This window comes from Musa acuminata, chromosome BXJ1-10, assembly GCF_036884655.1.
Source record: "Musa acuminata AAA Group cultivar baxijiao chromosome BXJ1-10, Cavendish_Baxijiao_AAA, whole genome shotgun sequence".
NCBI lineage: Eukaryota > Viridiplantae > Streptophyta > Magnoliopsida > Zingiberales > Musaceae > Musa > Musa acuminata.
This window is the reverse complement of record NC_088336.1, coordinates 28,395,056-28,421,910: the sequence shown is the minus strand read 5'-3', so window position 1 is coordinate 28,421,910 and position 26,855 is coordinate 28,395,056. Positions and strand designations below refer to the sequence as shown.

The window sequence follows — 26,855 nt, the reverse complement described above, 5'->3', positions numbered from 1 at the left end:
AATTTTTTTATTAATAATTAGGAAATAAATTAGTCAAATAGGTTCACGTTATTGATTGGAAAATAAATAAATTAATATTTTAGATTATTTAATTAAATTACTAAATTCTTTTATATATATGCATTCATATGATTAACAAAACTAATTTTAATTAATTTCATAACATATTACACAAACTAGGAAACAAATAATTTAAATAATAATTTAATTTATGATAAAAAATCTCTTATTATTATTCATGATTGTGTGTCGATAGTTGTGTTTAATGATAATAATTTAATGACGAGAGAACATAAGCTTTAGAGTTTTTATTAAGGGGAATATCTGTTCCATTAAGAACTCGACACATGGCAATCATGGTTTAACATACTATAAAAAACCCTAACGAATCATAAAAAATCAAGACCATTTATTATTAAAAAAATTATTTTATTTTTATCAATTATTAATTTGAGTGTTAGAGGAATTAGGTCGAAAAACCCACCCGACATTCGTCTTTATGTAAATTAACTATAAAACATACATTTGAGTTCACCACAGCCGAATTTGTAGCTCTCTTATGATGATCTTATTAAGCTTAATATGCTTATGGCTCCAACCCTAGTTGAATTAATAAGCTCTTTAGTGAGGGTAAAACAGTTTAAAGCACTGTCTATGTTAAAATATTTATTAGAAAATATTTATTTTCCTAAAATTCATGATTAGTAAATAAATTAATTAATAGTTTTTGGATTATTTAATTATTATTATTTCTTAAAATTCACATCATCGATCACGAAACAAATTCCTAACTTAAGAAAACTAACTTTAAATAAATAATTCAAATAAAATAACATATTAATTATGATGATTTGATTTACGGAAAGAAAAGAAAACTGTGTGATCTGCGATGAGATAATTTACTGACGAGAGACCAAAAGCTTCGGCGTCTTCGAGGAGGTAGCACTACAAACTTGAGGCGGCTAAAGGGGTTAGGGATGGTGAGTGCGGCAGGCCGTCTGGTTGCTAAATCTTGGTGTGCGTTTGACAACCCAACCCTTTCCTCAACTTCGTCGGGGACCTGAATGACACAAATAAAACAATGCAAGTGTTTGTCCCTCGGAGAGATGAACGATGATCTTTCATCATCACAACACTACCTTATAACAATGGTAAAGGTTTTAAATGTCGATTGCTCCTCTCTACTAATGAAAATATCAATTCTTCCTCATTAAAATCGTTCCTCTCACCATTCCTACAACTTTCTCTATTTAAAATCGTTCTCTTTTGAAGCCTCCAAATTTGGTTGCTTACCATTTTATTCTATTTCATTTTGGTTCGTATTCTTTGTTCCAGTGGCATTTGTTTCCGCGTTGGACTTGGTGTGGGGGCCCAGTTATGGCTCGCTCGGCTCTTCCGATGAGATCCTGTTTGCCCGAGGTTCGGCAACTCTTATGGGCTTGAACAGCACCAGTAAAAAGCTTACGATTGGCCGGCCCATTCCATCCATGACATGCGGCGATCTGGTCCGTCCATATTTCAACGGTCAAGATCACTCCATCAAGCGTGATCAGCCCGCAGACGCACCCCTCGACGGGGAGTCGTCCATCCACGACCCTGGATCTCCCAACGCACCCCGCTTATTACCAATCGCCACGTGTACGTATGTCGACGTGGCAATATGCCATTGGCACTATTGCGGCTTTGCCATGTAGTATTTTGCTATATATATTATATATATATATGTAAATGAGACAGACTATTATCGTTTGAAACAAATAGCGAGGAATAATAGAAAGCAGAAAGAAACTCTCCAAGAGAGAGAAGCCGAGAGACCGTTCCGCATCCTACTTCCTTCCACAGAGCTCCTTCGGAGGCGACAGCGCCAAACCCTACCCTACTCATCCTCCAACGGTGAGATTCCCCTCCCATTCCCCATCATCCGGCTACTGATTCCAAACTATTCTTCATCTTTGGCTGGAGCTCGAGATCGGCCGCAAAGATGTCGAGATTTGCGGCCGGAATCCGGATTCTTTTGGTATTAGTTTCGACCTTTTCCCTGCTTTTGATCCCCTCCGAACCGGCCGTCTCGAGCATCGATCTTGGCTCTGAATGGATGAAGGTGGCCGTCGTCAACCTAAAGCCCGGCCAGAGCCCCATATCCATCGCCATCAACGAGATGTCCAAGCGGAAGTCCCCCGCTCTCGTCGCTTTCCATGGTGGTAACCGCCTTGTCGGCGAGGAGGCTGCCGGGATCGTCGCGCGGTACCCGGACAAGGTGTACTCCTTCGTCCGCGATATGATCGGGAAGCCTTACAAGAATGCGAAGGATCTCACGTCTTCTCTCTACCTACCGTACGACCTCGTCGAAGACTCGAGAGGGGCCGCCGGCATCAGGATTGACGATGGGGTCACCGTCTATACCGCAGAGGAGTTGCTTGCAATGGTCCTTAGTTATGGGATCACCTTAGCAGAGTCCCACGCGAGGGTCCCGGTGAAGGATGCTGTGATTTCGGTGCCGCCGTATTTTGGCCAGGCGGAGCGGAGGGGAATACTTCAGGCCGCACAGCTGGCAGGAATTAATGTGCTCTCGCTGATTAACGAGCACGCTGGTGCTGCTTTGCAGTACGGGATCGATAAGGACTTTGCGAACGAGTCACGGCATGTTATATTATATGATATGGGTTCCACTAGTACTTACGCCGCTCTAGTTTACTTCTCGGCGTACAATACAAAGGAGTTTGGGAAGACGGTATCGGTTAACCAGTTCCAGGTAAAACTCTGATCACCTTAAATTCAAATGTGCTACTTAGAAAGCTACTTTTCATGAAGTGCCCGTTGTTTAGAACTCTTGGGATTATATAGTTAAATGATGTCCTATGCTTGCATTTGTCTCTACCAGCCTATCTTAGTCGTGTCTCAATATTCCTTCTCTAAAAGTAGCCAGAACATTTTTTTTCCTTGGTCTGCTTCCATTCTCTATATACATACATGACCTTTCTTCTTATGTGGCGTCATGACCATATACAAATATACGGCCTCACAAACTGCATTTTAGAACACTGATGAAAGAATTATACTGTTACTTTCTAGGACTATGTAGAAACTTCTTAGATATATAGTTTTTCCTGGAATTTAAATGGATACTATGTGTATACTGGGAGACTGTTCCAACATCAATTAAAGAAAGAGCAGATGGAGAAACTTGCAAGTCAGGTTGATTTAATGTACAACGAGATATTGGGCTTTTTTATTTTCTATATCAACAATGATGCCTTTTAGGTTGTAACGGGTAGCCAAATCCTTCACCTTGGAATAACCTTAACTAATAGGAACTGATATGTATGCTTTGATAAAGCTGTGGGTAAGAACATCAACAAATTGAAAATCATGTAGCTTATTGGACTCATTGATGCAAAGTAACAACTGGTGTTCAGCTGTATGAAAAATCAACTATAGAATATTTTGAGTTAGATTTAGGTGTAGGAATTTTATGGGCAATCCCTGCAAAGGCTGATATGAAAGTCCTTAGGCTGGAACTAAGCAATTTGGTTTCTATAATTTGCTGGAAACTCAGGACAGCATTCAGCAAATATGTTGTTTATCACCAAGTTGATCAATTATGGTTGAGAATCAATGTCTATTCATGAGTGATATCTCTTTACAACAAAGATACAAGCAGAAAATTTAAGACCCACCAAACACAAATAAGAGGAAGCAATAATAAAAACATGGATAAAAAGAAGATTCAGTTTTGGTGTTTCCTATATTCCTTCCTAGAATATGACTTTAGTTGGGTTGAAACTTATGACTTTGATGTTGTTGTAGAATGTGACTTTACTTGCATGTTCTTGTTTCATATACTCCCATTAGTTTTGCTTTCATGCAGCATGCACATTGTTTAAATTTTGTTCTATGCAGCAAAAAATGACCTGCCATGGTTTTGTCAAAACATATTGGTTGATTTAATCATTACTTGTAGGAGTTTCATGCTAGCATATTAATTCTGACAGGTAAAGGATGTTAGATGGGATGCGAAACTTGGAGGTCAAGATCTGGAATTGCGTTTAGTGGAGTACTTTGCTGACGAGTTCAATAAACAATTAGGAAATGGGTTTGATGTGAGGACGTCTCCTAAGGCAATGGGTAAATTGAAGAAACAAGTCAAGCGAACAAAAGAAATTTTGAGTGCAAATACAGTGGCCCCAATTTCAGTGGAATCTATATATGATGACCTTGATTTCAGGTATGATCACCATTAAGCCTTGTGGTGTTGGGTATTTATTGGTCTGGATAGGTGGAGCTGCCAATCTGATTGCTGATGACTTGAAACCTATACTCTCTCTCTATATATTTTCTATTCCTATTAATATAACTTGTTTTCTGCCATCATTTGGCTACTACCATTTCTCTTATTATACTTCTGTTAGCACTATATTATTTTAATTTATCACATCATTTAAATTGTTAAAAGTCAGTTGTGGGATGCCTAACACTTGAGTAAACCTCTGTCAACTTTCAGTTAACTTGCATTCTGTTTTCCTTGAGCTTTATTATTACTTGATTGTTGAGTTTGACTTTCATTATTATGTTCAATTAATTATGCATGTACGGTTGGATTCTTTGTCATATAAGATTTTTCTTTCCCTTAATCTGCATATCTTACTATGTTCATTTATGAAGTTTGATTGAATGACTAGTTTTATGATTGATGTTCTTAGGTTTTTCATGATTGTTTTGAAGCATTTTATATTTTGGAATTGGTTGTACCTAAGTTATCGGTCATTTTTTAAAATTTCATTGAGCAGAAATATTTGCTAACTTTCTTGAGGTTGTTACAAAAAACTCTTTCACAAACCAGGAGACGAAGTTTATCTGTTATTATTTGTAGTAATGTTTTTAAGAGGTATTTACAATACTCAGTGATGTTATCTTAAAATTTTTTGGATGTTGTAAAAGTTATTTGTGATTGCATAATCCTGCTAGTATTTGCCAAGTTTATGCTATAATGTTATCTTCAGCTTTGCATTTACAAAGTCAATACTGAATGTATTCAATGTTTGTGTGTTTCAGAAGCACAATATCTCGTGAAAAATTTGAAGAACTCTGTGCAGATTTGTGGGAGAGGGCACTTGTGCCATTAAAAGAGGTTCTGAGAAACTCTGGATTGAAGATATATGATATTTATGCTGTGGAGCTGATCGGTGGGGCTACTCGTGTGCCAAAGTTACAGGTAACTAGCAATAATATTTCTGTTTCTTTGGCCTTAAGAACTTTGTTCCTGAAAATATGGCCTACTTATCGCATAGACAAGTTGGAGTTCTGAAAGAGGCTTTAGCCAAGAGTGATCATTACAAAAATGATCTATTTGTCGGTTTAGATTTGGATGATGTTGTTCAGGAGGTTCTTGTCAAAATGTCCCTGTTTCGGAAGTTGTGTTATAGTTTTATAACCAAGTCAGATCAACAGCCATGTACCTTATATGAAGGTATATTTTAAGCTAAAATGAAGATTGTGTAACATAGGTCGAGAAGTTGTCACCATTAATTATTATTAGCTAAAATCTAAATTTAAGTAGGGAACTACTGTAGGTTTTGTCACGACCCGGTCTTATAAGATAACTGGTGTATTAATTTCATTGAGCCTAAACCACTAAAAGTTAACGGTAGTACAGCTATCGGACCTTTACAAGCTAATCTAAGTGTTAGTCTACTTCCGATGTGAGACTAAGCCTAGTGTTACATGTCTTTATATATCTGTTACATATCTAGAGTATCTGTTTATTTCTGTATTAGTGGGGCAAATTTAAGACTCTTTTTTAAAACAAGAAAGCACTGTAACAGTTTTACTTAACAATTTTCACCTAGATAGGTTGGTACTTATCATCTTGGTTGATCACCTTTGGGTATAACTGGTGTTGGATTAGAAATCATAACAAACATATCAAGAAATAAGTTTGAACTAATATTCTTGCCTTCTAGATTTATTCATTTTCGGATAATTGTATTTTGTTATACTTAAACCAAAGTCTGAAGTTCAGACTCTGAACAATCAATTAGACAGGGATTGCTAATTGTTTTAGTATATATTCTATTTGGTTGATGGTTGATTCCTGCAGCAAATTTACATGATATTGCCAATTACTTTTCTTAGAAACATCTTGAGAAGTGTACGATCAAGTTGTATAGTTTTGATATGAATAGAAGTTGCATGTGGTCCCTTATGCACACCTTTTGTAGTTTTCACTATACCTAGTTTCAATGATATATATATCAGTTATTTATCAATGCCACATTGATGATTACCTTAAAAAAGTTCGATGGTGGAAATGACTTACTACAATGTATCGTGATGCAGGTTAAGCTCCAGGAATTTCTTGGCAGGAATGACCTGGACAAGCACCTTGATGCTGACGAAGCAATAGTTCTTGGTGCATCACTACATGCTGCCAATTTGAGTGATGGCATCAAGCTAAATCGTAGGCTAGGAATGATTGATGGATCTTCTTATGGTTTTGTGCTTCAACTAGATGGGCCTGATCTTTTAAAAGATGAGAATACTGATGTGTTGCTTATACCACGGATGAAAAAAATGCCCATCAAGGTAGAAACTTTGCATTCTATTGAGTCTACTTCATATGTTTAATTAAAAATTTCTGATATAACACCTATTCTGGCTCTTAGCTCTTTGGTTATTGTCATAACCCTTTTGTTGAACAGTTATTCAGGTCTATTAAACATAACAAGGATTTTGAAGCTTCACTTAGCTATGACAAAGCAAATGAACTGCCCCCAGGAGTTCTTTCATCTAAGTTTGCACAATATTCAGTATTGGGTTTGACTGAAACTAGTGAAAAGTAAGACACCTCACCTCTGAATTAATCACTACAGAGAAGCTATTGAAAAATCTTGTTGTTTTTTATTTAAGTTGCTTTTTGCGATATTTCAATATTACATATTATTTAATTTCTTTTTGTTTATTCTTTAGTTGTTTTTTCTAATTGCTAGTGTTACATTGAACTTCTGTGTCACCTTTTTCTTTTGAAGGTATGCTGCTCGCAACCTCTCATCTCCCATCAAAGCAAATCTGCATTTTTCTTTGAGCAGAAGTGGAGTTATATCTCTTGATCGGGCAGAGGCAGTTATTGAGATAACAGAATGGGTGGAAGTTCCTAGGAAAAACACTACGTTGGAAAATAACACCACTGACAGTTTTAATGTATCTACTGAAACAAGTCCAGGGAATACTTCACAAGGCAATGCAGAAAGCTTGAGTTCTGATGATGATGCTGATATCTCACCCAATGCCACTAATGGAAAGCAAGATAACGATATCATTACAGAAAAAATATTGAAGAAGAAAACCTTCAGAGTACCACTAAAGGTAGAACCTGAATGATTATTCTGCTTTTTTGTTATTTAAAAATCATTTTCTGAATCTAGAATCTGCTTGTATGCCATAGGTAGTGGAGAAATCTTCAGGGCCAGGATCTGTTCTTTCAAAAGATTCATTTTCTGAAGCTAAAATCAGATTAGGTGCACTTGACAAAAAGGATGCTGAAAGAAGAAGAACTGCAGAGCTCAAAAATAGCCTGGAAGAGTATATATATTCTACAAGAGAAAAGGTTTGTCGTGTAGTTTTTCCTATTTACTAGTGTGCTCCCTGTTATATGGTGAAGGTATTACTTTGTGAGATAATCAAATCTTTGTTGTTCTGTTCGCACTCTAACACATTACTTTATTATTTAATTTCTCTTTGAAGGATTGAAAAACATTATGAGCTCAAAACACAGTTTTTTTGGGTTATTGATGATTAAGCTTAGTTTGATTAATTTATAACAAAATTTCCAATTTAATCCAAAAATTTGTTCCACCTTTTGTAGTTTTAGGTAATTTAGCTTTCACCTCTAATTATAGTGGGGGAACTTTTTCCATCTCTGTGGATGGTTGTAGTCTGTATACCATACTAATATAGGTGTATTATAAGAAAATCATGGCTGCACAGATTGTCAACTTAGGACAACCTTTAATCAATTATTTTGGCTAGAATTTCACACTCCTCAATGGTTGAAACTGATAAACAAGGCAATGTAGGGATCTGAGATCAGGTTTCACTAAATTCTATCATGCAACCAAATTTTGAAATAAACATGTAATCTTGTATTAGTATTGCTTGAGGAAAAAAAACAATCAGAAAAGTCATCCTAGAAATATTTTGGAAGATCATAAAACATCTATAAAGAATTTTTTTTCCTGGAAAAAGATAAACAGATAAGGAAAATCAAATTGTATTATCCAAACATATTTAGAGAATAGCATGGACTATGATAGTATGATGTATAAACTTTGTTTGAGAGGAGACTTTGAGAGCAGTTATTCCTCAATGTTGGTGATGGTTCATCATAATTCTTAGTAGCTTGCCTGAAAGTTATACTCCTATAGTTACAAGCAACTCGAGAATCCTTCATAGCTCCAGTTGTTTTTCAATCTAAAAACTTGAATTTTTATGTTGACATGTGCATGCAGCCTTTAAAAAGGATCGTTTTGAGACTTTGACAACTCTAAGTTTGGTAGCCTTTGGCATTTCTGTGAATAAGTTATGGCAGTTGAAAGAAACCATATTGTATAATACTCATATTTAACCATTCAAATCTGAGAAATCTTATTTATTGGATGTTACCCAATTTTAACCATTCAAATCTGAGTGCAACAATGTGAACAAGTATGACACTCTGCTAACATAAGATATGATAGCCATGGGATTGGGTATTACAGGAATATTCCCATCTATCATTTAAATAATTTGATTTTCAGAAAATTCAGCTGGTAAATGATTTAACTATTATGTTCTAAACTTTTGTATCGTTTAAAGTTTAAACTATTCTCTCTTGCTTTAACTTTATTTGTTGCAGATAGAAGATAATGCTGAAGTTGGGAAAGTCTCATCTGAAGAAGAGCGCTCTTTCTTTGTAGAGAAACTTAGTGAGGTGGGGTTGGTCATTTATTTTACTAAGTCTCTAGTCACATGGTGCTTTGCGCTGGGTTTTAATCATTCTTTTCTGTTATTTTAGGTGCAAGAATGGTTGTATACTGATGGTGAGGATGCTTCAGCTAGTGAATTTAAAGAACGACTAGAATCACTCAAAGCCATTGGTGACCCTATATTCTTCAGGTAAATTACAGTTTAACTATCGAGGAACATGGTGGTGATGATAGATAAAAATGTATAATATCTAATACTTGATTTCTCTATCTAGATTGAACGAGTTAACGGCACGACCACTTGCTTGTGAGCATGCTCGTCTTTACCTCAATGACCTACAAAAGGTACTTAGTAATGCCAAGATGCTGATTTCACATGCTTAATTTCCATTTACTAATAAATAGAGGGATAACTCAATGCATAAGGTTCCCACCAATGGGATCCTGAGGGTCAGATATACAGAGTTTGAGTCTACATGGATAGTGTGAATCATGTTATTCAAATCCTGGACAGTCACCATGGAGCAAAACTTATTGTGGACCTGTGGTGCCAAGGCTAACTATTTAGACTGTTTCTTATTTTCCTATGTCTGGAAAATGTGCTAATCTGATGTCCATAAGTGTCTTTGAATCCTCTTACTTGTTTGAATGCAACCTACATAAGACATCAATGTCATTGTTAGAGAACGTAAACGAGGAGGTTTTGATTTATCATTGTAAAATCTGGAGTTGCAAACTATGAAGTCAGATTTGTTAAGCTGATTCATGTTTTTCCTTGATTTGTTCAAATATCCTTTCTTGTAACAGAAAAGACATAGTTCAATCAAAATAGCTCAGACTGGGGTAGAACTTGTATAAGTGACATTATGACTTAATGTTATTAAGTATGAAAAGATGTAATTGCATGTAGTTGTCCTTGAATAACCCTACCTGGTCTTGCTCACTATTTGTAGAATATGAAATGTATGTATGATGATAACCAAGTCCATCGCAAAGTCTTTATAACAGTGGTGATGGTAACCGATTCCATCTGTATCTGTTATGTATAACAAATGCATTGATTTGTTATAGACTGGCTACCGTGTAACACATCTGTTGATTATATTTTTCTGAATGTTTACAGATTGTTAATAATTGGGAAATGAATAAACCGTGGCTTCCCAAAGATAAAACTGAAGAGGTAATTATTGGCATTATATGACTTAAAAAGTTGATTCATGCAGTAGGTGATATATATTTTCTTGTAAACTATTCTCATGTTAAGAGGTTTATAAATAGAACTGCATCGAATGAATTCTCTTGCAGGTACTGAGTGAAGCTGAAAAATTAAGAAATTGGCTAGAAGGAAAGGAGGAACAACAAAAGAGGTGTTTTCTTGGGCTTTATATATTGATGAACCTTGACTTTTCTGCAAAATGTTCCCTTGTTTCTACTATTGAATAAATTTTATTTTTCTTAATTGGTCAATAAACCATCATCTTCTACATAAGATTTGTGGGGCTAGGAAAGGTGGGGGAAGACACAATGTTTTACGAACACTTTGAATGGTTTGTGGCATCTAGTTTGATCATTTAAGTTGCCTACCAAAGGAGTTCAAGTATAGAAAAAGATTCATCTAGCTGACTCTAGTAATTGTGAGCTTTTGCTGTTGTGCTGCATCTGTTTTTTAAGCATTAGAAATGAGTATTCATGGAGTTTATTAGGCTGATGTTGGGTTATGCTATTGCTGCTAAAGTTGAAGCAGAAATTCTATCCATGCCCTTTCTTCTGTGACCATTTACCATGGGAACTACCTCAGAATTGTTTTTGCTTTTTCTTAAGCACTGTCATTCTCAAATTTGTGAAAATGAACTTCCATTGTAATGTTTTGTATAGTATAAAATTTCTGCTGATCGTCACGTGGATCAAGGAATTAAGTTCCAGTCAGTATGGTGTGTACCAGACCATAACCCAAGGGCAGGCACTGGACCATATAGGCCTGTACCTGTCTGTACTTGTTTTCAATTATTTTTTATTTTGATATCGGTTGATCTACCTGTACTATACAGATCTATCAAGTTACTGAAACCAGTATCAGATCTAGATTTTAGTCCTGGATATCAATATATAGATCCTTCACACACTGGTTTTGGATAATTTGCAATAGGTTAAAAGCAGCATGATAAAAGCTAGATGGACTTTGGTAACATCAGGATGTCCAAACACATGAGCATATAGGGTTTCGAAAATATTTAGGATTTTTAGTTGTGTGTGATAAAATATAAATTACATCTAGGGACGGTCTAGTTTGGTTGCACTGCCTAACATCTCAACAGTATACTATTTGGTATTAGCTCTCAGGTGGATGTTAGAATATTTTGTGAAAATGTTGGTTTGCCTGACATCTCAACATACCATAGTGTGATCAGCAAAACCTTCCAATGATTTTTTGCCTTTGGTTTGAATTTGGGTTCATTCAATTAGTGTTTTTTTTTCTTTGTTCCAGGACTTCCATCTTAAGCACACCAATCTTCGAATCAGAAGAAGTATACCAGAAAGTGGCCAAGCTTCAGGATAAGGTAAGGGAGCTCTGTACTGTGTACATAATATAAAAGCAGGTTAATCAATTTCATCTTGTGCTATTTTGACATACCAAAAATCCTGTGTTTTTAGGTTGCAAGTGTCAATAGGATTCCAAAGCCAAAACCAAAAATTGAGAAACCTCCAAAAGAAGAACCAGTGAGCCAAGAGAACAGCACAGGCACCTCAAACAATACTTCTGGTGAGCCAACGCCTGAGGCAGGGCACACCACGCAAGATTCTGTTGATTCATCCCATGCTGGAACTGATCAAGAAAGAGCGGCCCATGATGAGTTATGATCATCTCGTCTCATCACCGGCTCCATATCTAGATGGATAGCTATTGATTTTCAGGGAATATACCACAACTACAACTACAGATGAGCTCAAAACACCAGGCATTATTTCTTCTCTTCAGCAAATATAGGCATTTTGGTCATTTACATGAAAGGTAGATTTCTGCAGCGAGCAATTTTGCTAGCCCAGTGTTGCTTCTACGAGCTATAAGCTATACTTAGGATCATATCTTTGCAATATTTAGTTTTTTTCCCTTGCTTCAATGGCTGCAGAGGGGCAGTGCTTTTTCAATTGGTGGATTATGCTACCCCCACAAAACAGGGGATGATATCTTGTATTCTCTTAAGTAATTGAGTGGACATGCAAATCCAAGAGGCTGATGGCATGTTGTAGAATTTGCACTGGCTCTAATATGTACTTCTGTTTTAGTGATTGTGGACTGCAACTTCGATGAAATGAGGAGCTTTATGAAACAGTGATTTAAATTTTTTATTCTTGCCCATTTGTCCTTTTTATCTTTACTTTAATGGATGATCCTTGACATTGTTATCCGTATCAGATTTCTCTTTTGGGGGGTTGGCAATCATGCTAGTTCAGATTATTGTTTACAGTTTGGCAAATATATACCTCATCGACTCTCACTATGGTCGATCACGGTCCTTACATAAAGATGCAAGTGATTAATGGCAAGGAAGGAACGATCGACATTCCCTGTCAGCACGAGTAGACACAGTGATTAATGGGGATAAAATAATTATTTTTGAAAAAAAACTTTGGAGGTTTCTGCAAGGAAAAACACCATGTCTTTTTCCAGGAATTCGCTCATATTTTTATATACAACATTTGTATTTTTAACTGATAAGAGAGAGCCCTTCGCGTATCGGATAGCACCAGCGTGAGCAGAGCCCTGAGCTCACCCCGATGGCGGAATCGCTGGGTCTCGCCTCCGTCGCCTGCGAACTCTTCTTCCTCCGAGTAGGAGGAGGAAGAAGAAGAGGAACAAGCGGCGGCTCTATAGGTTATCTTCTGCTCTCCTCTTCTTTTTCTTCTTCTTCTTCTTCTTCTCCAAACGCTCCCTTCTCCCCACTCGCTTTCCCCACCCGGGGTATCCGTCCTTCCTCTTGCTCTCTTTCCGCTTCTGCCAAGTCGTTGATCCCGAAAGGCCCGGTATTTAGTGAAGGGAGGGAGGAGGATGAGCGCCGCCTCGTCTGCCCCGGCTGCGGCATTTTCATGCAGGACACTGACCCCGATCTCCCCGGATATTACCGGAAGAAGGTTGTCGCCCCCTGGAAGGAAGAGGAGAACCACTTTGGTGGCCTCTCCTCTGACTCGGATGGATTTCTTGAAGAAGAAGAAGAAGAAGAAGAAGAGGAGGGAGGGATCGATGGGTTGGCGTCAGGGTCCGATCTTGAATTCGATATGGATGACCTTTCTGATAGGATTTTGATGGAGGGAGCCAAGGAAGGAGAGGCAGTGGATGATGGGATCGATTGGGACTTGGACTGGGATATTGAAGAGGACGATGAAGAGGATAACCTTAGGAAGGAATTGGATGGGTTTGCTCCAGCCGGCGTTGGGTACGGGAACAACACGGAGGAGACGTTAGAGAAGCGCAAGAAGGAGAAGGTTTCCAAGTCGGAGAAGAAACGGAGGATGAAAGAGGTTAAAAGAAGAGACACAGAGGAGGATTCCGTCACAGTGTGCGCTCGATGCCACTCATTGAGGAACTACGGGCAGGTGAAGAACCAGAAGGCAGATAATTTGATTCCCGACTTTGATTTTGATCGGCTGGTCACTAGCCGGTTGATGAAACCTGCGACCAGCGCACCGGTGGTCGTCATGGTCGTCGACTGTGTGGACTTTGATGGTTCCTTTCCAAAAAGGGCAGTGAAATCCTTGTTCAAGGCATTGGAAGGAGGCAATAGGCACTACAAACCATCTAAATTACCGAAACTTGTGCTCGTTGCAACGAAGGTCGACCTTCTCCCTTCTCAGATATCACCGACGAGGTTGGACAGGTGGGTTCGCAACCGGGCTAAGGCTGCAGGAGCTCCTAAGCTTAATGCTATTTATCTGGTAAGTGCACGCAAAGATCTTGGAGTGAAGAACTTGATTTCTCGTATCAAGGAGTCGGCAGGACCCCGTGGGAATGTCTGGGTGATTGGGGCTCAGAATGCTGGAAAGTCTACTCTGATTAATGCATTTGCCAAAAGAGAAGGTGTAAAGACTACAAGGCTCACTGAGGCTGCAGTTCCAGGGACCACATTGGGCATTCTCAGGATTCCAGGTATCTTGCCTGCAAAAGCAAAGATGTATGACACTCCTGGTCTTTTGCATCCATATCTGATGACAATGAGGTTGACAAGAGAGGAGCAGAAGATGGTGGAGATCAGGAAGGAGCTGCAGCCAAGAACATTTCGGATGAAGGCAAGTTGCTCGATACTGTGTTTACAACCTTTTTAGCTATCTGATTAACATGCTTAGGGCCTATATTTGTTAGCTAAAGTTTTTTGTCATAGATGTTTTGCACCTAACTAGTAGTAATTGGTGACACCTATTACAATCAGATTCAGGGTGTTCTTCGACCAATTGAGAAATCTAACAGATTAGTTACTCTTCTGATTCTTTATCATTGTAGTAGCATGCCCCTCAGAAGGATAGCACACTATCTGTGCACTTCTGTGACAAGCATGTGAGAAGATCGTATAGCTCCAAAAATATCTTCCAACATGACTCACTTATCACAAAGCCACTCTTTGATGAAGTATTTTTTTCACCTATTTGTCGAGTGTTACTGCATATGGATTTCATACATGTCATGAATGTAATTTCAATAATGGCTTTGAGTTATATCTTTGTGGTAGAATTTTGCATCCAGAAGTTCCTGTTCTGTTAGAATTTGTTTGATCTTGGTAATTTCATCTGATAACAAGGTACTGTTGGGAATCTTGAACATGCTTTTGGCATCTGGATTTTGAACCTTCTGTGGAATAAATAAATAATCTGCTAATATTACATCATGGAGTTAAAACTCAATGTTCCACATGTTCAGGGTAACTGACTTGTAACATGCTCAGAGTTGCATGCAGTAAAAGTCTTGCATTATTCTTCTTTCTTATAGACTTTTGGTATATAAAAAGTAGAGAACAACTTTGATCCACTTTGTTCTTAGGGATCATTCACAGACGAGCAGTAAGATTCTACTGCTAGTGAGACCAAATGCTTTATATTCTACTCTTCAACTAGTTGTCACATTTTTTTCTTTTGCACTGTCTGTTCTTCTTACAAGCTATGTAGATAGCTAAATTGAACTTTGACCACAAGAGCTATTCATTTGTTTCGTTTCTCGGGTGACCGTTGTATTCTTACATGCTAGATCTATACTGTCTGTCTTTGAAACTTGAAACCAAATTGTATTTTTCAGTGTTGGATCTGCATACAGTTGTTTCAGAAAAACAGTTGTTAGATGGAGATTCAGTTGCAGATGTTTGTTTCATGCTGGTTCTTTGTTGTATTAACATTAATATTGTGGTTTATGTCCATTTCAGGTCGGGCAGACTGCTCATGTTGGTAGTTTGATGAGATTAGATTTGACCCAGGCTTCTGTGGAAACAATTTATGTTACCATTTGGGCATCATCAAATGTATCTTTGCATATGGGAAAGACCGATAATGCTGATGAGATAAGAACGAAGCATTTTGGCATTAGGCTGCAGGTGGGTTTTTTTTTTTTATTTCCACCTTTTGTGGCAGTAAACCCTCTATTCTGCTACCGCTATGTGATCATGCACTCCTACTTTGTCTTCAATCAAACCCTATCTTTGTCAGAGACTTACCAAGATCCATTTCTGTGCTTGGGTGTTTAGCCACCTATTGGGCAGGACCGAGTGGCTGAACTGGGTGAATGGAGACAGCGAGAGATGAAGGTATCTGGCAACAGTTGGGACGTGAACAGCATCGACATTGCAGTATCTGGTGTAGGATGGTTTTCACTGGGACTGAAAGGTGAAGCTACTGTGGTGCTGTGGACCTTTGATGGTATTGAAGTAACACAAAGAGAGCCCTTGGTTCTTGATAGAGCTCCGTTCCTGGAGAGGCCGGGATTTTTATTACCAAAGGCTATATCTGATGCCATAGGTAAGCAAAGCAGGATGGAGGCCGAAAAAGAGAAGATGAGAGAAGAGCAAACAGATTTTCTTCTTAATGCAAGCATCTAAATTTCATCTGCGATTGTAGACTATAGCTTCCTCGGCAAGCCTTTGGTTTGGTTTGTACCAAACAAGCATTCCAAGGAAGAAGTTTCTGAAGAGAGTATTCTCTTTGGACTCTTTATGCAACCGAATACACCCTACTAGTTTCCTTTGATAAAATATCTTCTGTTTTGCCTTAAATCTTACGTGAAAGTGTTATGTAATAGATCGGTAGAGATTCTGTACCATGGAAGTCGTGAAATTTGTCGTTGAGGATAATCTTGGCAAAATTATGAAGCTGATATTTAAAGGATGAACATTACCTGAAGTATGGACTCCTTAGATCTTCCAACTTATGTATCTTGGAAATTTTTAACATCTCCGGCTTTCCTTTTCTGTTGTGCATTTGCATTCAAATAAGGTGGCTCAGGAGCACACTAGCTTTACTCTAAGGTTGTGTACAAGTCAACGCAGTTGTTTGCTTTAAGGAGTGCATTGATCCATCTCATCCATGTCTCGTGGAGGTAATTTACAGCTTCTTTTAAATGTTAGGGAAAAAGAGCATCACGTTCGCCAATTTGTGTTCAAGGTATGGGTCTCCCTTTTTCTTTCTTATGGTGATTGCTTGCTTCCCTCTGTTGCAACTTGACTTGTGTTTATTCCCTGGCAATTGGGAAATCGGGCTTTGAGTCATTTATGCTTACTGTCTTTGTTGTATTGGGAGTCGATTCAAATTCTAATTAGAATTATCATTAGAATGCTGATGTGCTTTTCCTTCATGCAGGTTGTATTCCATAAAGGTACCCGTCAAGTTTCCTCTAACCTTATTGTTGTGTGTGTATTTTACCATCATATAGTTGTATTTTTCCTGTAAAGAATACAATTTTTTGATGAGTAATATCATTTCCGTTTCGATTCTGATCGTGTTTACACTGATATACCTCAATCCTTGCCTCGTTCTTAGCTCAAAGCTGATCAAGTTCGACCCGGATAGGCTGGATTGCAACAGTGACTACAAATGATACAGGAACGGAGAACGTTCTTAATCCAACGTTGGCTTGTGTTTAGACTTGGAAGATTAATGTGTCACTCTGAGCTTGGATACACGTTCACCTAGCCAAGTCAATCCATTTGTATCTAGCAATTCTTTCAAGTTTTCTTGTGTCCTACGAAAACGAAATTACCCTCATAACGTGAGATGGTGTTCTTGATCAGGTCACGGGCTATGACTTTTTTTTGTGAAGCATCACAGTCGCAACCTTTTCCGGTCAATCCTTCAGCACAGATCACCATATCGCAAGAAAGAGAGAGGGGCACAAATTGCCGAAGGACCTAAAACACATCTGACTGGTAATCAAAGATACTAATTTTAATATCTCATTCGTCCCGTAAGCCAGTCAAAATTCTCCTGAAGGTAAGATAATCTAGAAGCAGGGTCGAGGAACTTGTTTTAGAAGCGATGTCCATCTTCAACGCATGAACAAGTCTAATGAACCATCTCTTCTATCGTACGACGAGCCATGAGACTCCTAACGTTGTTCGCATAGGTCGAACTTGCCGAAGAAGTCTATCGATCTGCCTCCAGCCGACTGTTTGAGTCAAACAGCTAATCCAAGTTTGATGTACGGGTTAGTCTGACTTACTCAAGCTGGATTCAGCAGTGAGACCAAAGACTTAATGCGGCGAAAGAGGAAGAGAATGCTGGGAAGGGACCAAACATGCTCTGACTTGGTCGACAATCCCCATTGTTGTTTGTAATCTTGTCCTCTTGGAGCTTTGACTGCCAGAATAGCAGCAATCCGGTTGCTGCTTCTCTCCCAATCGCTAGATCAAAGACAGCTGCTTTCCGATCACTAGATCCAAGCTAAATGAACCCTTCTTTGACTGCCAGTACTGAAAGCTTCCTATCAGTACGAACATGGAAAATGGATATAAGAAATATCTGTCCATCTTCATTACCCATTTTTACATGTTGAGAGTATAAGGAATCAAAGTTCCCATCTTTCTTTGTTACAGGCCAAATAATGTTCAAGCTCATCCAAACCTTGAAGTAATACTCTTTCAGCTGGCAATCTCTCCTGTTTGCAGTCTGCAGAAGCTACTGAGAGCGATATGTAGCAGAACATCTTCTTCAGTTATATATCGGAGACCACCACGAAGCTGAAAAAGAGCTATATATCGGAGACCATATTGATTCAACCATGAAAACTCAATACATCCATTGAACTGCAAAAGAAGTACATAACACTCATCCCTTCTACTTTGTTTGCACATGCCAAAGTACTCACGGAGGAGGAGAAGCATAAAAGAAACCAGAACAGAGTTCACGTAGGAATTATAGTCACAGCGCTAACAAACGTAACCGGCGGTCACCGGACTCTTCTGGGCGAAAGAAGGCAACGGGCTCCGCAGCGGGGAGCGCGGTGTGGGCACCTCCGCGAGCTGGCGTCCGTCGGCGTCGTAGTAAATGACCCCGGAGAAATCCAGCGGCTGGCACTTCTCCCCCATCAGAATCGTCCTCCGCCACACACCGTCCTCGCCCTGCATCTCCTCCTCCAGCTCTCCCTCCGTGTCCTCGTCGCCGAAGCCTCCATCCCTCTCCTTCTTCTTGCCGCGGAAGGAGGGGACGAAGCTGGACCGGCGCCGGGAGAGCTTCCTGGCCGCCCGCGACATGTTCCTGGACCAGGCGGACACGAGGGCGGTGACCGCGTGGAGCAGCCCGATCGCCATGGCCTTACCTACGGAGCTCGGCCTGGAAGGCGTTCGGATCGATGCCTTCAAGGTCTTCGCTCACATCACGCTCGCACACACACACATATATATAGATAGGGAGAGGAGGGAAACACAGCGGTCCGGGATTGGACCGGGTTTTTTTAAGTAGAAAATTAGCATGGGAGTCGGTCCAACCAAAAAAAAAAGGGGTTGCTTAGGAAGTAATGGCCAATAAGAAATAGTAGATGAGCATCAAAAGAAAGAGGAAAAGGTTTATGATTCCCTCATAAGCTTTCCTTTTGCTAAATGATATCTTTGTGCATTAAAAATTAGGGTTTATCAGATATTCCTCATCAGTAATTTTATTGTTGGTCGGCAATTTCTAATCAAATCCCATTCATCACTAACATACAATTCCCACTCCCAGTCTTGCCTTCGATTCTATCATACTTTAAATCCACTTGCACCTCAAAGTGATTGCTAGTAAAGGTGTGCGTGGAAGTGTATCACCATTTGCAAACATATGGATTCTCTACGATCTCCATTTCGGTCACATCCATCCAATCATGTCTTACAACCAAAGTTACTGACCAAAGAAAGCATATCCATTTGCCTCCAATTTGAACAGGTAAAAGAGATGGCTGATCCTAATAGAACATGGAAGGAAGAAAGTTTAGGCAGCTTTCCTTTGTTTCCTTTCCGCAGCCATTTCATTTGAAGGAAGTCAACCTGCAGAGATTGGGTCGAAGATTTTGTCCAAACTCGTATTTTCCTCGTTTGGCGTCACTGCGTGTCTATCATCGCCCACCATGACTAAGACCGTAGTGCAGTGGCCGGCGCAATGGACCCAACTCCCATCTCACCAAGCTCCAATCCAGGAAGGACAATCCATGGATGTCCACCGGAGATGAGTGGGAGCTTTTTACACTTGAAGAAGTTGGTTCAGCAGCATTTCGTCGGAGATAGAACAGCACACATCAGATCATGTGATGGTGGCAGCACCGAGTTTGACGTTTTGTGACATTTGTGGCTCGAGAAGATACAAATGGCAGCACAAATCAGTTCCTTGTCATCCATTAAGCTGACAAGCTGCGTAGATAAACTGGATGGATAGATCAGCAAGTGGTGACCAACCCCTGCCAAGAACGAGACGGTGGCATTCACCACCGGGGTGGCTCATCTTACATGGCTGGAGACATGCGGGAAGCTCTTACAAGTCCCTGATAAATTAGTTCGTCCAAAATGCTCTACTGTGGCAATTAAGCAGTCAAATGATGAGCACTTCAGTGGGCAGTCTTAACGCTAAGCTGTAGGATGGTTTGATATGCCATCGTACACGAGCAATGATTGAACTGTTTGGATTCTTGCTGGGTTTCAACTCTCATATACGATACACCGACCTTCAAGGATTCGCAGACGGCAAGTAATCGGTGAAGAACATGAGCTGCAGAAGCTCTCACGAGCTTCAGATCTTTTGTTTATCCTTTGGCTGTGGTTGAAGGTGAAGGTGCATCAGAAGGCAAGCAACAGTTATCCTTACTCGAAGTCAGCATTGAAGACCAAGTCTAACAAGTTAGGTTGTAGTGGAATGATAACGGAGGTGGGCATCGAAAGACCCACTTCATCTGCTCAACAGGTCATTCTTCTCTCTAAAACCTACATAGTAGTTGGGTCAGTGTGAAGGTCAACGTACAAGGCCAAAGACATAATAAGCTCACATTTATCACGGGACCAGAGTTGACTTACTCATGTATGTGCTCTCTTCCCAAACATATTAGTCTGTGACTTGATGATGATCTTCCAACCAGTCATCTGAACTACTCTTGTTAAGAGATCATTTGTTTTCTTCACCTTGACTTGTGTATCAATAATGCATGTCCATTGCAGGGTCGTCTTCGCTCGCACATGTTAAGTGTACTAAACCTTCAATCATTTGATGGCAGAAAATTAAAAGATGTATAGGTTAGGATGCTTGATGGCAGAAAAAATAATATATATATATATATATATAAATATAATTTTGTACTCTATTTAGGTAGTGGGAGGAACTCAAGATGTGGTTATGGGCCTATGAAGGGTCTCATTGAGTACTAGCCCGGCCCATGACCTCTGGTGTATCGAATTTAATTTGGGGCTAAAAGAATGCCTTATTGGCTCCATCAGATGGAAATTGAAACTATACCACTGTGTGAGCTTTGCTATTATTGCACAATAAGGAATAAATAGGGGACATGAATTTTCTTTTTCATTGGTCTCCATCAATATTAAACGAAAATGCGGTGCATCATGCGAACAACTAGTTAATATTCCAATATCACCAATCTTGATGCATCGATCTCGATCTAACAGTTAAAAACAGTTATAGTCTCACTAATTTCCAACGACTCCTCGGAAGCAGTCGTCTTAGTGTACGGAATAGAACACTGCTTGCTCTACTCTCAGCCTAAACGCTGCCCGCCTCTCGGTGGCACGACCGGAGCCAAGTTCGGCAGCTGGTTTCCCTGGGAGTCGTACAGGATTTGGCCCGAGAACACCAGGGGCCTGCACCTCTCCCCCATGATGATGCTCTTCCTCCATAAGGCCTCTTCTACGGCTACGCTGCAGAGGAGCTCTCCGTCCTCCTTTGGCGAAGTGCTTGGGTTACTGTCTGTATTCTCCTTTGCCATCTTGGAGTGCTTGCGGGTGGTGCAGAGGGAGTTGACAATAGAGGCGACCGCGGCCACCAAGGCCACAAGGAAGAACAGAGCGGCAGCGGCGTTGGAAGCGGGTGAGAAATTTGAGAGAGGAGCATGTCGGGCCATGTTTGCTTGTGTGTGTGTTATTGTTGGACCAGGCACTTGCCGACCTTTTAAGCAGAAAAGGCAAGGAGAGGATGGAGTTTGGCGACGATGGAACCGGACAAAGAGTGAACATCTCCTCCATTTCGTTTAAAATCTCTCTCTCTCTCACACACACACACACACACAAACACAATAGTCGCACAGAATTCTTGGGAAGCTGACTGCATCTGAGTCAGTGGAGAGGCATTTTATAATTGGGATGGTTAAAGTGTCGTTACGGGGGGTCGGTAAATGTGCTCCAAGAAAAGAGAGTGGGGGAGGGAGGAGATGCTTACGAGCGAAGATAGTCTGATGTTTCAGTGCGACAAATCAATGAGGCCAAAGCTTCCGGCACAACTTTGCTTTCCATTTGCAATGGAGAGGTTGAGATGTGAACTCCCACCCTCGTTTATATCTACTTGTTTGTTCCTCGTTAGTTTGTATTCGAAGCTCTCGAAGTGCTCTGTTGCTGTCATTCCGTGCTCGTGCAGCAAGCCAGAAGACATCAATAATTTCATCATGGCTTTTTGGGTTTTGATTCGTCTGAATTGGCTAGTATGATATAATTCCATTAGAAAGGTGTATTATTCTAAATGACAACTACATAGGGTCGGATGAATCGGCCAACTTCTTCGCAAAGATCCATACATATTAGCAAGTGTAGGACACGCTCAGAGCATCACCACCCAAGGAAAGTGAGAAAACAAGGGGCAACTTGAAATTACATTTCAGATGTTGCTGTCGGAACTCTTTTAGGCCAAACGACTGTTTCTGAAAATTCCATGCATGAGAAACACAGACTCACAAACACTATGGTGTCGATATTTGCAACCCACCTTTGGAAAGGGATTAGGGATATTGGATTTGACGTCATGCTGGCTGCATATTTGGCACTAATATGCAATAATTGCTGGACATAGATAGAATCCAAAATATCAAATCAAACCAGAGATCCATATGAACACTAAAATATGAGACTGCAATTGGCTACACTATAGAATTGTAACACAAATAGATCAGGAATATACTTTGGGATCATAAAGAGGTAACATAAAAAAGAACATATGAGATCAAACTAACAGCGCTTGGCTTGCGCTTCACCAGTCACCCGATACCATTAGCAGCCTGGACTGGCATCATCATGTTACATTATTATGTGCTCACCACTTAAGCACTAAGGACAGAGAACAAACGATAAAGCTTGTAGGAAAAGAAAGTTTCTCATTTTGAAGAGACTTCAGATCGACGCTTACCAGCAGGTCGTTCGGATGGAGTGCACATGAGTGCTCTTTGCTGCAGCTGCCTCAGGCTCTGCTCCATGCTAATCTGAACCATCTCAGCTAACATTTTCTTTGCCTTTTCTGCTTGCTCGTGGCCGTCGATCTTAGACACGATGCTACTAACAATATTCTGCAGCGTATCCGCTTGTAATTCAGATCTCGGATACGGAGAGTCCCTCAATAACTCTAGGAGTCGATGGGCTTTGCCTTGAGATTTCGATGTCCCTTGAACGGTGAGCTCAAGAAGACCTGGAATGACGCCTTCTTTGAGAATGACTTCTCTGTATCTACTTCGGTCGCTCTCACACATCGTTAAGAGGGCTCCAACTGCATGCTCTCTGCTCTGAAGGGATCCTTCTTCAAGAATTTCCACCACCGTGAGCACCCCAGCTTCCTCGGCCATCAATGCAGTTCTCCCTTCATCAAAACCAACCAACGATTCCAGAAGGGCACAGCATTTTTCAGCTGTTTTCGAGGACTTCTTGTGGGTCTTGAGAAAGCCGATCAGAGGAGGGATAGGATGGAGTAAGAGGATAGTTTTGAGGTTATCTGTGATGGTGGAGAGATTGTAGAGAGCCGCAACGGCATCTTTCTTGGCTTGCTGGCTTCCATCTTTAAGGACGTTGACAAGGAAAGGGATGGCTCCAGAGGCACTTATGCTGGCTTTGTTGACTGATGCAGCAGAAAGGGTAAAGAGTGCAGCAGTGGCGTATTCTTGTAAATCAGAATTTGTGGACTCTAAGAAAACAATTAGTGGTTCGAGTGCACCTGCTTCCACTATGCTGATCTTGTTCCTGTGAATATCGAGCACGATGCAATTCAGGTCAGCATATTTTGAATTTTTCTCCACCAAGTTTAACACAATTACTGCTGCAAATTAATTAAAGAACCTAGCGTGGTTCTAACAGTCGCAGTAAATCTTACATATTGAAGTGCACCAATGTCTAGAAATCACCATGCATAAAACTAAAAAGTGTGAATTAAGACAGTTCATTACTCCGACAAGATAAACCTGTAGGTTTTACACTTCTACCTTTGTGTCAACTGAGATATTGACTTCTGTTACTCTTTCTCTCGAGGCATATAAGCAGCATTAGCAATTCAAGAAAGCATATTTAGGGAAAAGAACACATTCTAAATCAAGAATATCGAGAAAGATGTTTGTATCCTTTGTTTTGCTAAGTAAGCTTGCTTTTTACCCTCATATGAATTCAATACTAAAAATGTATCGAGACTATGACTTCGTGCCAACCTGAGCTTCCCATTTATCCTCATAAGAACTAATACAGAAAGCTCCTCTGGTCCTAGGCAGCACAGAGAAATCCCTAGAAAACAAAGAACACGGTTGATAATAGGCTAAGAATACGACGGTGGACCTAGAAGTATTCTACATCATCAAGTTCAAGAAGAGCAATCCACTGAGCTTCCACAAACCTAAACAAATCTGGTAAAGTAAAGAAGATACCAGCTAAAAGGTGAAATTTAGAGAACGGCCAAGATGATACACAACTACTTTCACTGATTGCTTAACGCTGATCGAAAGAAAAACTATATTCATGAGTTTTTTTTTTTCACTTTCTGCCTCAAAATTTTAATAGTCTAATCATACCTTAACATTGAAAGTTTCTTTACTGGTGGACCACAAAGTCAGACTATTTTTTCTAACAAATAATGGTGGCAAATGAGATTTAAGATGCATGAAATATATATAGTAACCAAAATGGTGATATAACGAAGCAGAAACCCCATTGAACTAAAGGTCATACACCTTCTACAAATCCTGGAAAGACACTCAGAGTAGCAACTCTACATTTCTTGTTATAAATGGTAAACTCATTCAATAGGTAGGCAAACTTGTTCTAGAACCTCCTTAGGCTTGGATTTCTGACAAAATTCATAATTGAAGCACAGATTACCAGACAACAAGCTCCTTTTTTGTCACACTAAACAGATGAAATGCATTGTACTTCCATTTTGAAAACTCAATAACATACGGTAAACATCTTCCTTTCATGACAAAATTATGAAATAACAGATAAAACAAGGATATTTATATTGGATGGTTTTTCTTAAGCTAAAGTGCTTTTTTTTTAATTTGGTATCAACCTTTTGGCTAAGATGTAACTTCTGTAACAGGGTGTTTTTCACAATATCACAAAGTTGTGAAGTGTCATAACTAATTTCCTCAACCAAAAAGATAAAAATTCCTCACCTACTAAATCTAGACTCATTCTTAATCTAAATTCATATGATATCTCTGCAAGCAAACAAAAAAATGTTTTTTTTTTTTTTTGTCCCAACAAACTTAAGTTCCAAAGAGTCAAGACAAAAACAGAAAAGAAAATCATCACAACAGCTTAAAATGTTAAAAGATTTATTCACATAGAAAGATATGATAAACGCGACCCTATAACCCATCGATTTCACATAAGAAGAGAAGGCAACGCAATAGAGGCAAAAGAAAAATAACAGCGGCATGAGAGGAACGAAAAATTTCTCCACCGTAAACAACATATAATTGTACCCAACTAATTTTTCCGAGGGCAAAAGAACAAAGATCTCACCTTTCATCCTTAACAGCAAGATTCAGGAGTCCGAGGATGGCAGCCTCGCTGGACCCGGAGCTTCCAAACCGAAGCATCGACACGAGGGGCTCGATGGCGGCGGAGAGATTTCGCCGATTCCTGGAAGACGTCTTCGTCAGCCTCCGGATCTCCAACGCCGCCTGGACCTTATGCTCCTCCGTTCCATACCTAATGCGATCCATGATTCCCTGCAGCTCCGCCAGGGAGACCCTCCTTTCGCTGCCGCAATAGCCGGAACCCTCACCGCGGGCCTGAATCTCCGACAAGGCCATCCCTAAAAACATGTATATCTCCCCGGGGAATTCGTCCTCGTCTCCCCCTCTCCCTTTCTTTCTAGTAATAGTAAGGCTAGGAAGCGGTGAAGAGGAAGGACGGAGGAGGGGAAGGGGGCAGGAAAGGGGGTTTTATCACGAACGGTAATGGCCGAGGGTAACGGCGCCGACGCTTTCGCAAACGAGCCGTTAGATGTGGTGACGGGGCAAGCGGAACCGTTCGTGTCGGCTAGCCTTGACCGAGGCGGTTGGATTTCTTGCGGGCCCCTGTGACGTCGAGATTGTTCCACGCTGATCTCCTCGGAGAGATAGCACCGGTCAAATCTTGTTAACGATTTCAGGCATGAAGTGTCGTCGTACGTTACATACACAATCACGTACATGCTGATCTCTCTCGCGAGCTCACAGAGCGAGGCGCTCATTGTATGGACCCCACATACAATCTTTTGGGTAAGAAGATTGGGACGTACATGGGGTCTCTTATTTTAATGAAGGCACGTCAGAAAGGTCGCAAGTGGCCCACATAAATCGGGCCGAACCGTCGGGGTGGAGTTGACCCGGCTTATCCCAATTTGATGCCGAGGCGTGTCCGAAGCATCAACCAAATCTTAACACGCATCTCAAGGCACGATGAATTCGAGTCGCGCTTTGCATCTTAATATCTCGTCGAGGAAATTGAATTCACGGCATCGAGAAATATTGATGAATATTTTACGTATATTTATTTAGGATTATTAGAATGTCATTATTGTTGGAAATATCTGCGCCAACTCCCCATGACAAACGAATCCAAGGAGGAAATGTCATTTGTCAAAACATTATCGATATGTCCGGAGACTCAAATGCGTACAAATTTAGGTGGAGATTGTCGAACCCGGCACCACCGTGGAGCGATGTGTTTCAAGGTAAAGAAAAGGGTAAATTGCAAATGGAACATTCATTTATAGCGTACTGAGGGAAAAATTCGAGGTAAATTACTGTCTGAGAATCGAGTTATCCCATTAATTATAGAGTGATTAGCCTTTGTTCTAATATCAGATTAAAATATAAAGATAAAAAATTAATCATAACATCATTAGTTGGCTTATTCATTCATTGGATCCCTTATGACGTGTACGATTATTGGTGCCCGATCCAAATTTGAGTGACTGACTGTGACTCATTGTTATTTTGTCAATGAC

The 26,855-nt window shown here is 40.0% G+C and overlaps 5 protein-coding genes across 5 annotated transcripts; 2 read left to right on the top strand and 3 right to left on the bottom strand.

Annotated features, from left to right (window-relative positions):
• Positions 1-1,752: 1,752 nt before the first annotated feature.
• LOC103968753 (heat shock 70 kDa protein 17) lies at positions 1,753-12,308 on the top strand. Its single transcript, XM_009382060.3, has 14 exons — positions 1,753-2,752; positions 3,993-4,225; positions 5,053-5,212; positions 6,337-6,582; positions 6,699-6,835; positions 7,026-7,362; positions 7,442-7,603; positions 8,891-8,965; positions 9,050-9,150; positions 9,236-9,305; positions 10,084-10,140; positions 10,266-10,327; positions 11,446-11,518; positions 11,613-12,308. Exons 1-14 carry the CDS (start codon positions 1,982-1,984, stop codon positions 11,817-11,819), a joined length of 2,691 nt encoding a protein of 896 aa, XP_009380335.2. The 5' UTR covers positions 1,753-1,981; the 3' UTR covers positions 11,820-12,308.
• A 380-nt stretch (positions 12,309-12,688) lies between these two features.
• On the top strand, positions 12,689-16,334 carry LOC103968752 (GTP-binding protein BRASSINAZOLE INSENSITIVE PALE GREEN 2, chloroplastic). Its single transcript, XM_009382059.3, has 3 exons — positions 12,689-14,243; positions 15,365-15,532; positions 15,683-16,334. Exons 1-3 carry the CDS (start codon positions 12,738-12,740, stop codon positions 16,031-16,033), a joined length of 2,025 nt encoding a protein of 674 aa, XP_009380334.2. The 5' UTR covers positions 12,689-12,737; the 3' UTR covers positions 16,034-16,334.
• Positions 16,335-18,182: 1,848 nt separating this feature from the next.
• Positions 18,183-18,813, bottom strand: LOC135595045 (uncharacterized). Its single transcript, XM_065085549.1, has one exon. It carries the CDS (start codon positions 18,734-18,736, stop codon positions 18,356-18,358), a length of 381 nt encoding a protein of 126 aa, XP_064941621.1. The 5' UTR covers positions 18,737-18,813; the 3' UTR covers positions 18,183-18,355.
• Positions 18,814-21,156: 2,343 nt separating this feature from the next.
• Positions 21,157-21,519, bottom strand: LOC103968750 (uncharacterized). The gene has a single exon (XM_009382056.3). It carries the CDS (start codon positions 21,517-21,519, stop codon positions 21,157-21,159), a length of 363 nt encoding a protein of 120 aa, XP_009380331.2.
• A 976-nt stretch (positions 21,520-22,495) lies between these two features.
• On the bottom strand, positions 22,496-25,789 carry LOC103968749 (U-box domain-containing protein 4). The gene is made up of 2 exons (XM_009382055.3): positions 25,382-25,789; positions 22,496-23,611 (listed from the first exon to the last, which is right to left on the bottom strand). Exons 1-2 carry the CDS (start codon positions 25,684-25,686, stop codon positions 22,759-22,761), a joined length of 1,158 nt encoding a protein of 385 aa, XP_009380330.2. The 5' UTR covers positions 25,687-25,789; the 3' UTR covers positions 22,496-22,758.
• Between the last annotated feature and the right edge of the window lie 1,066 nt (positions 25,790-26,855).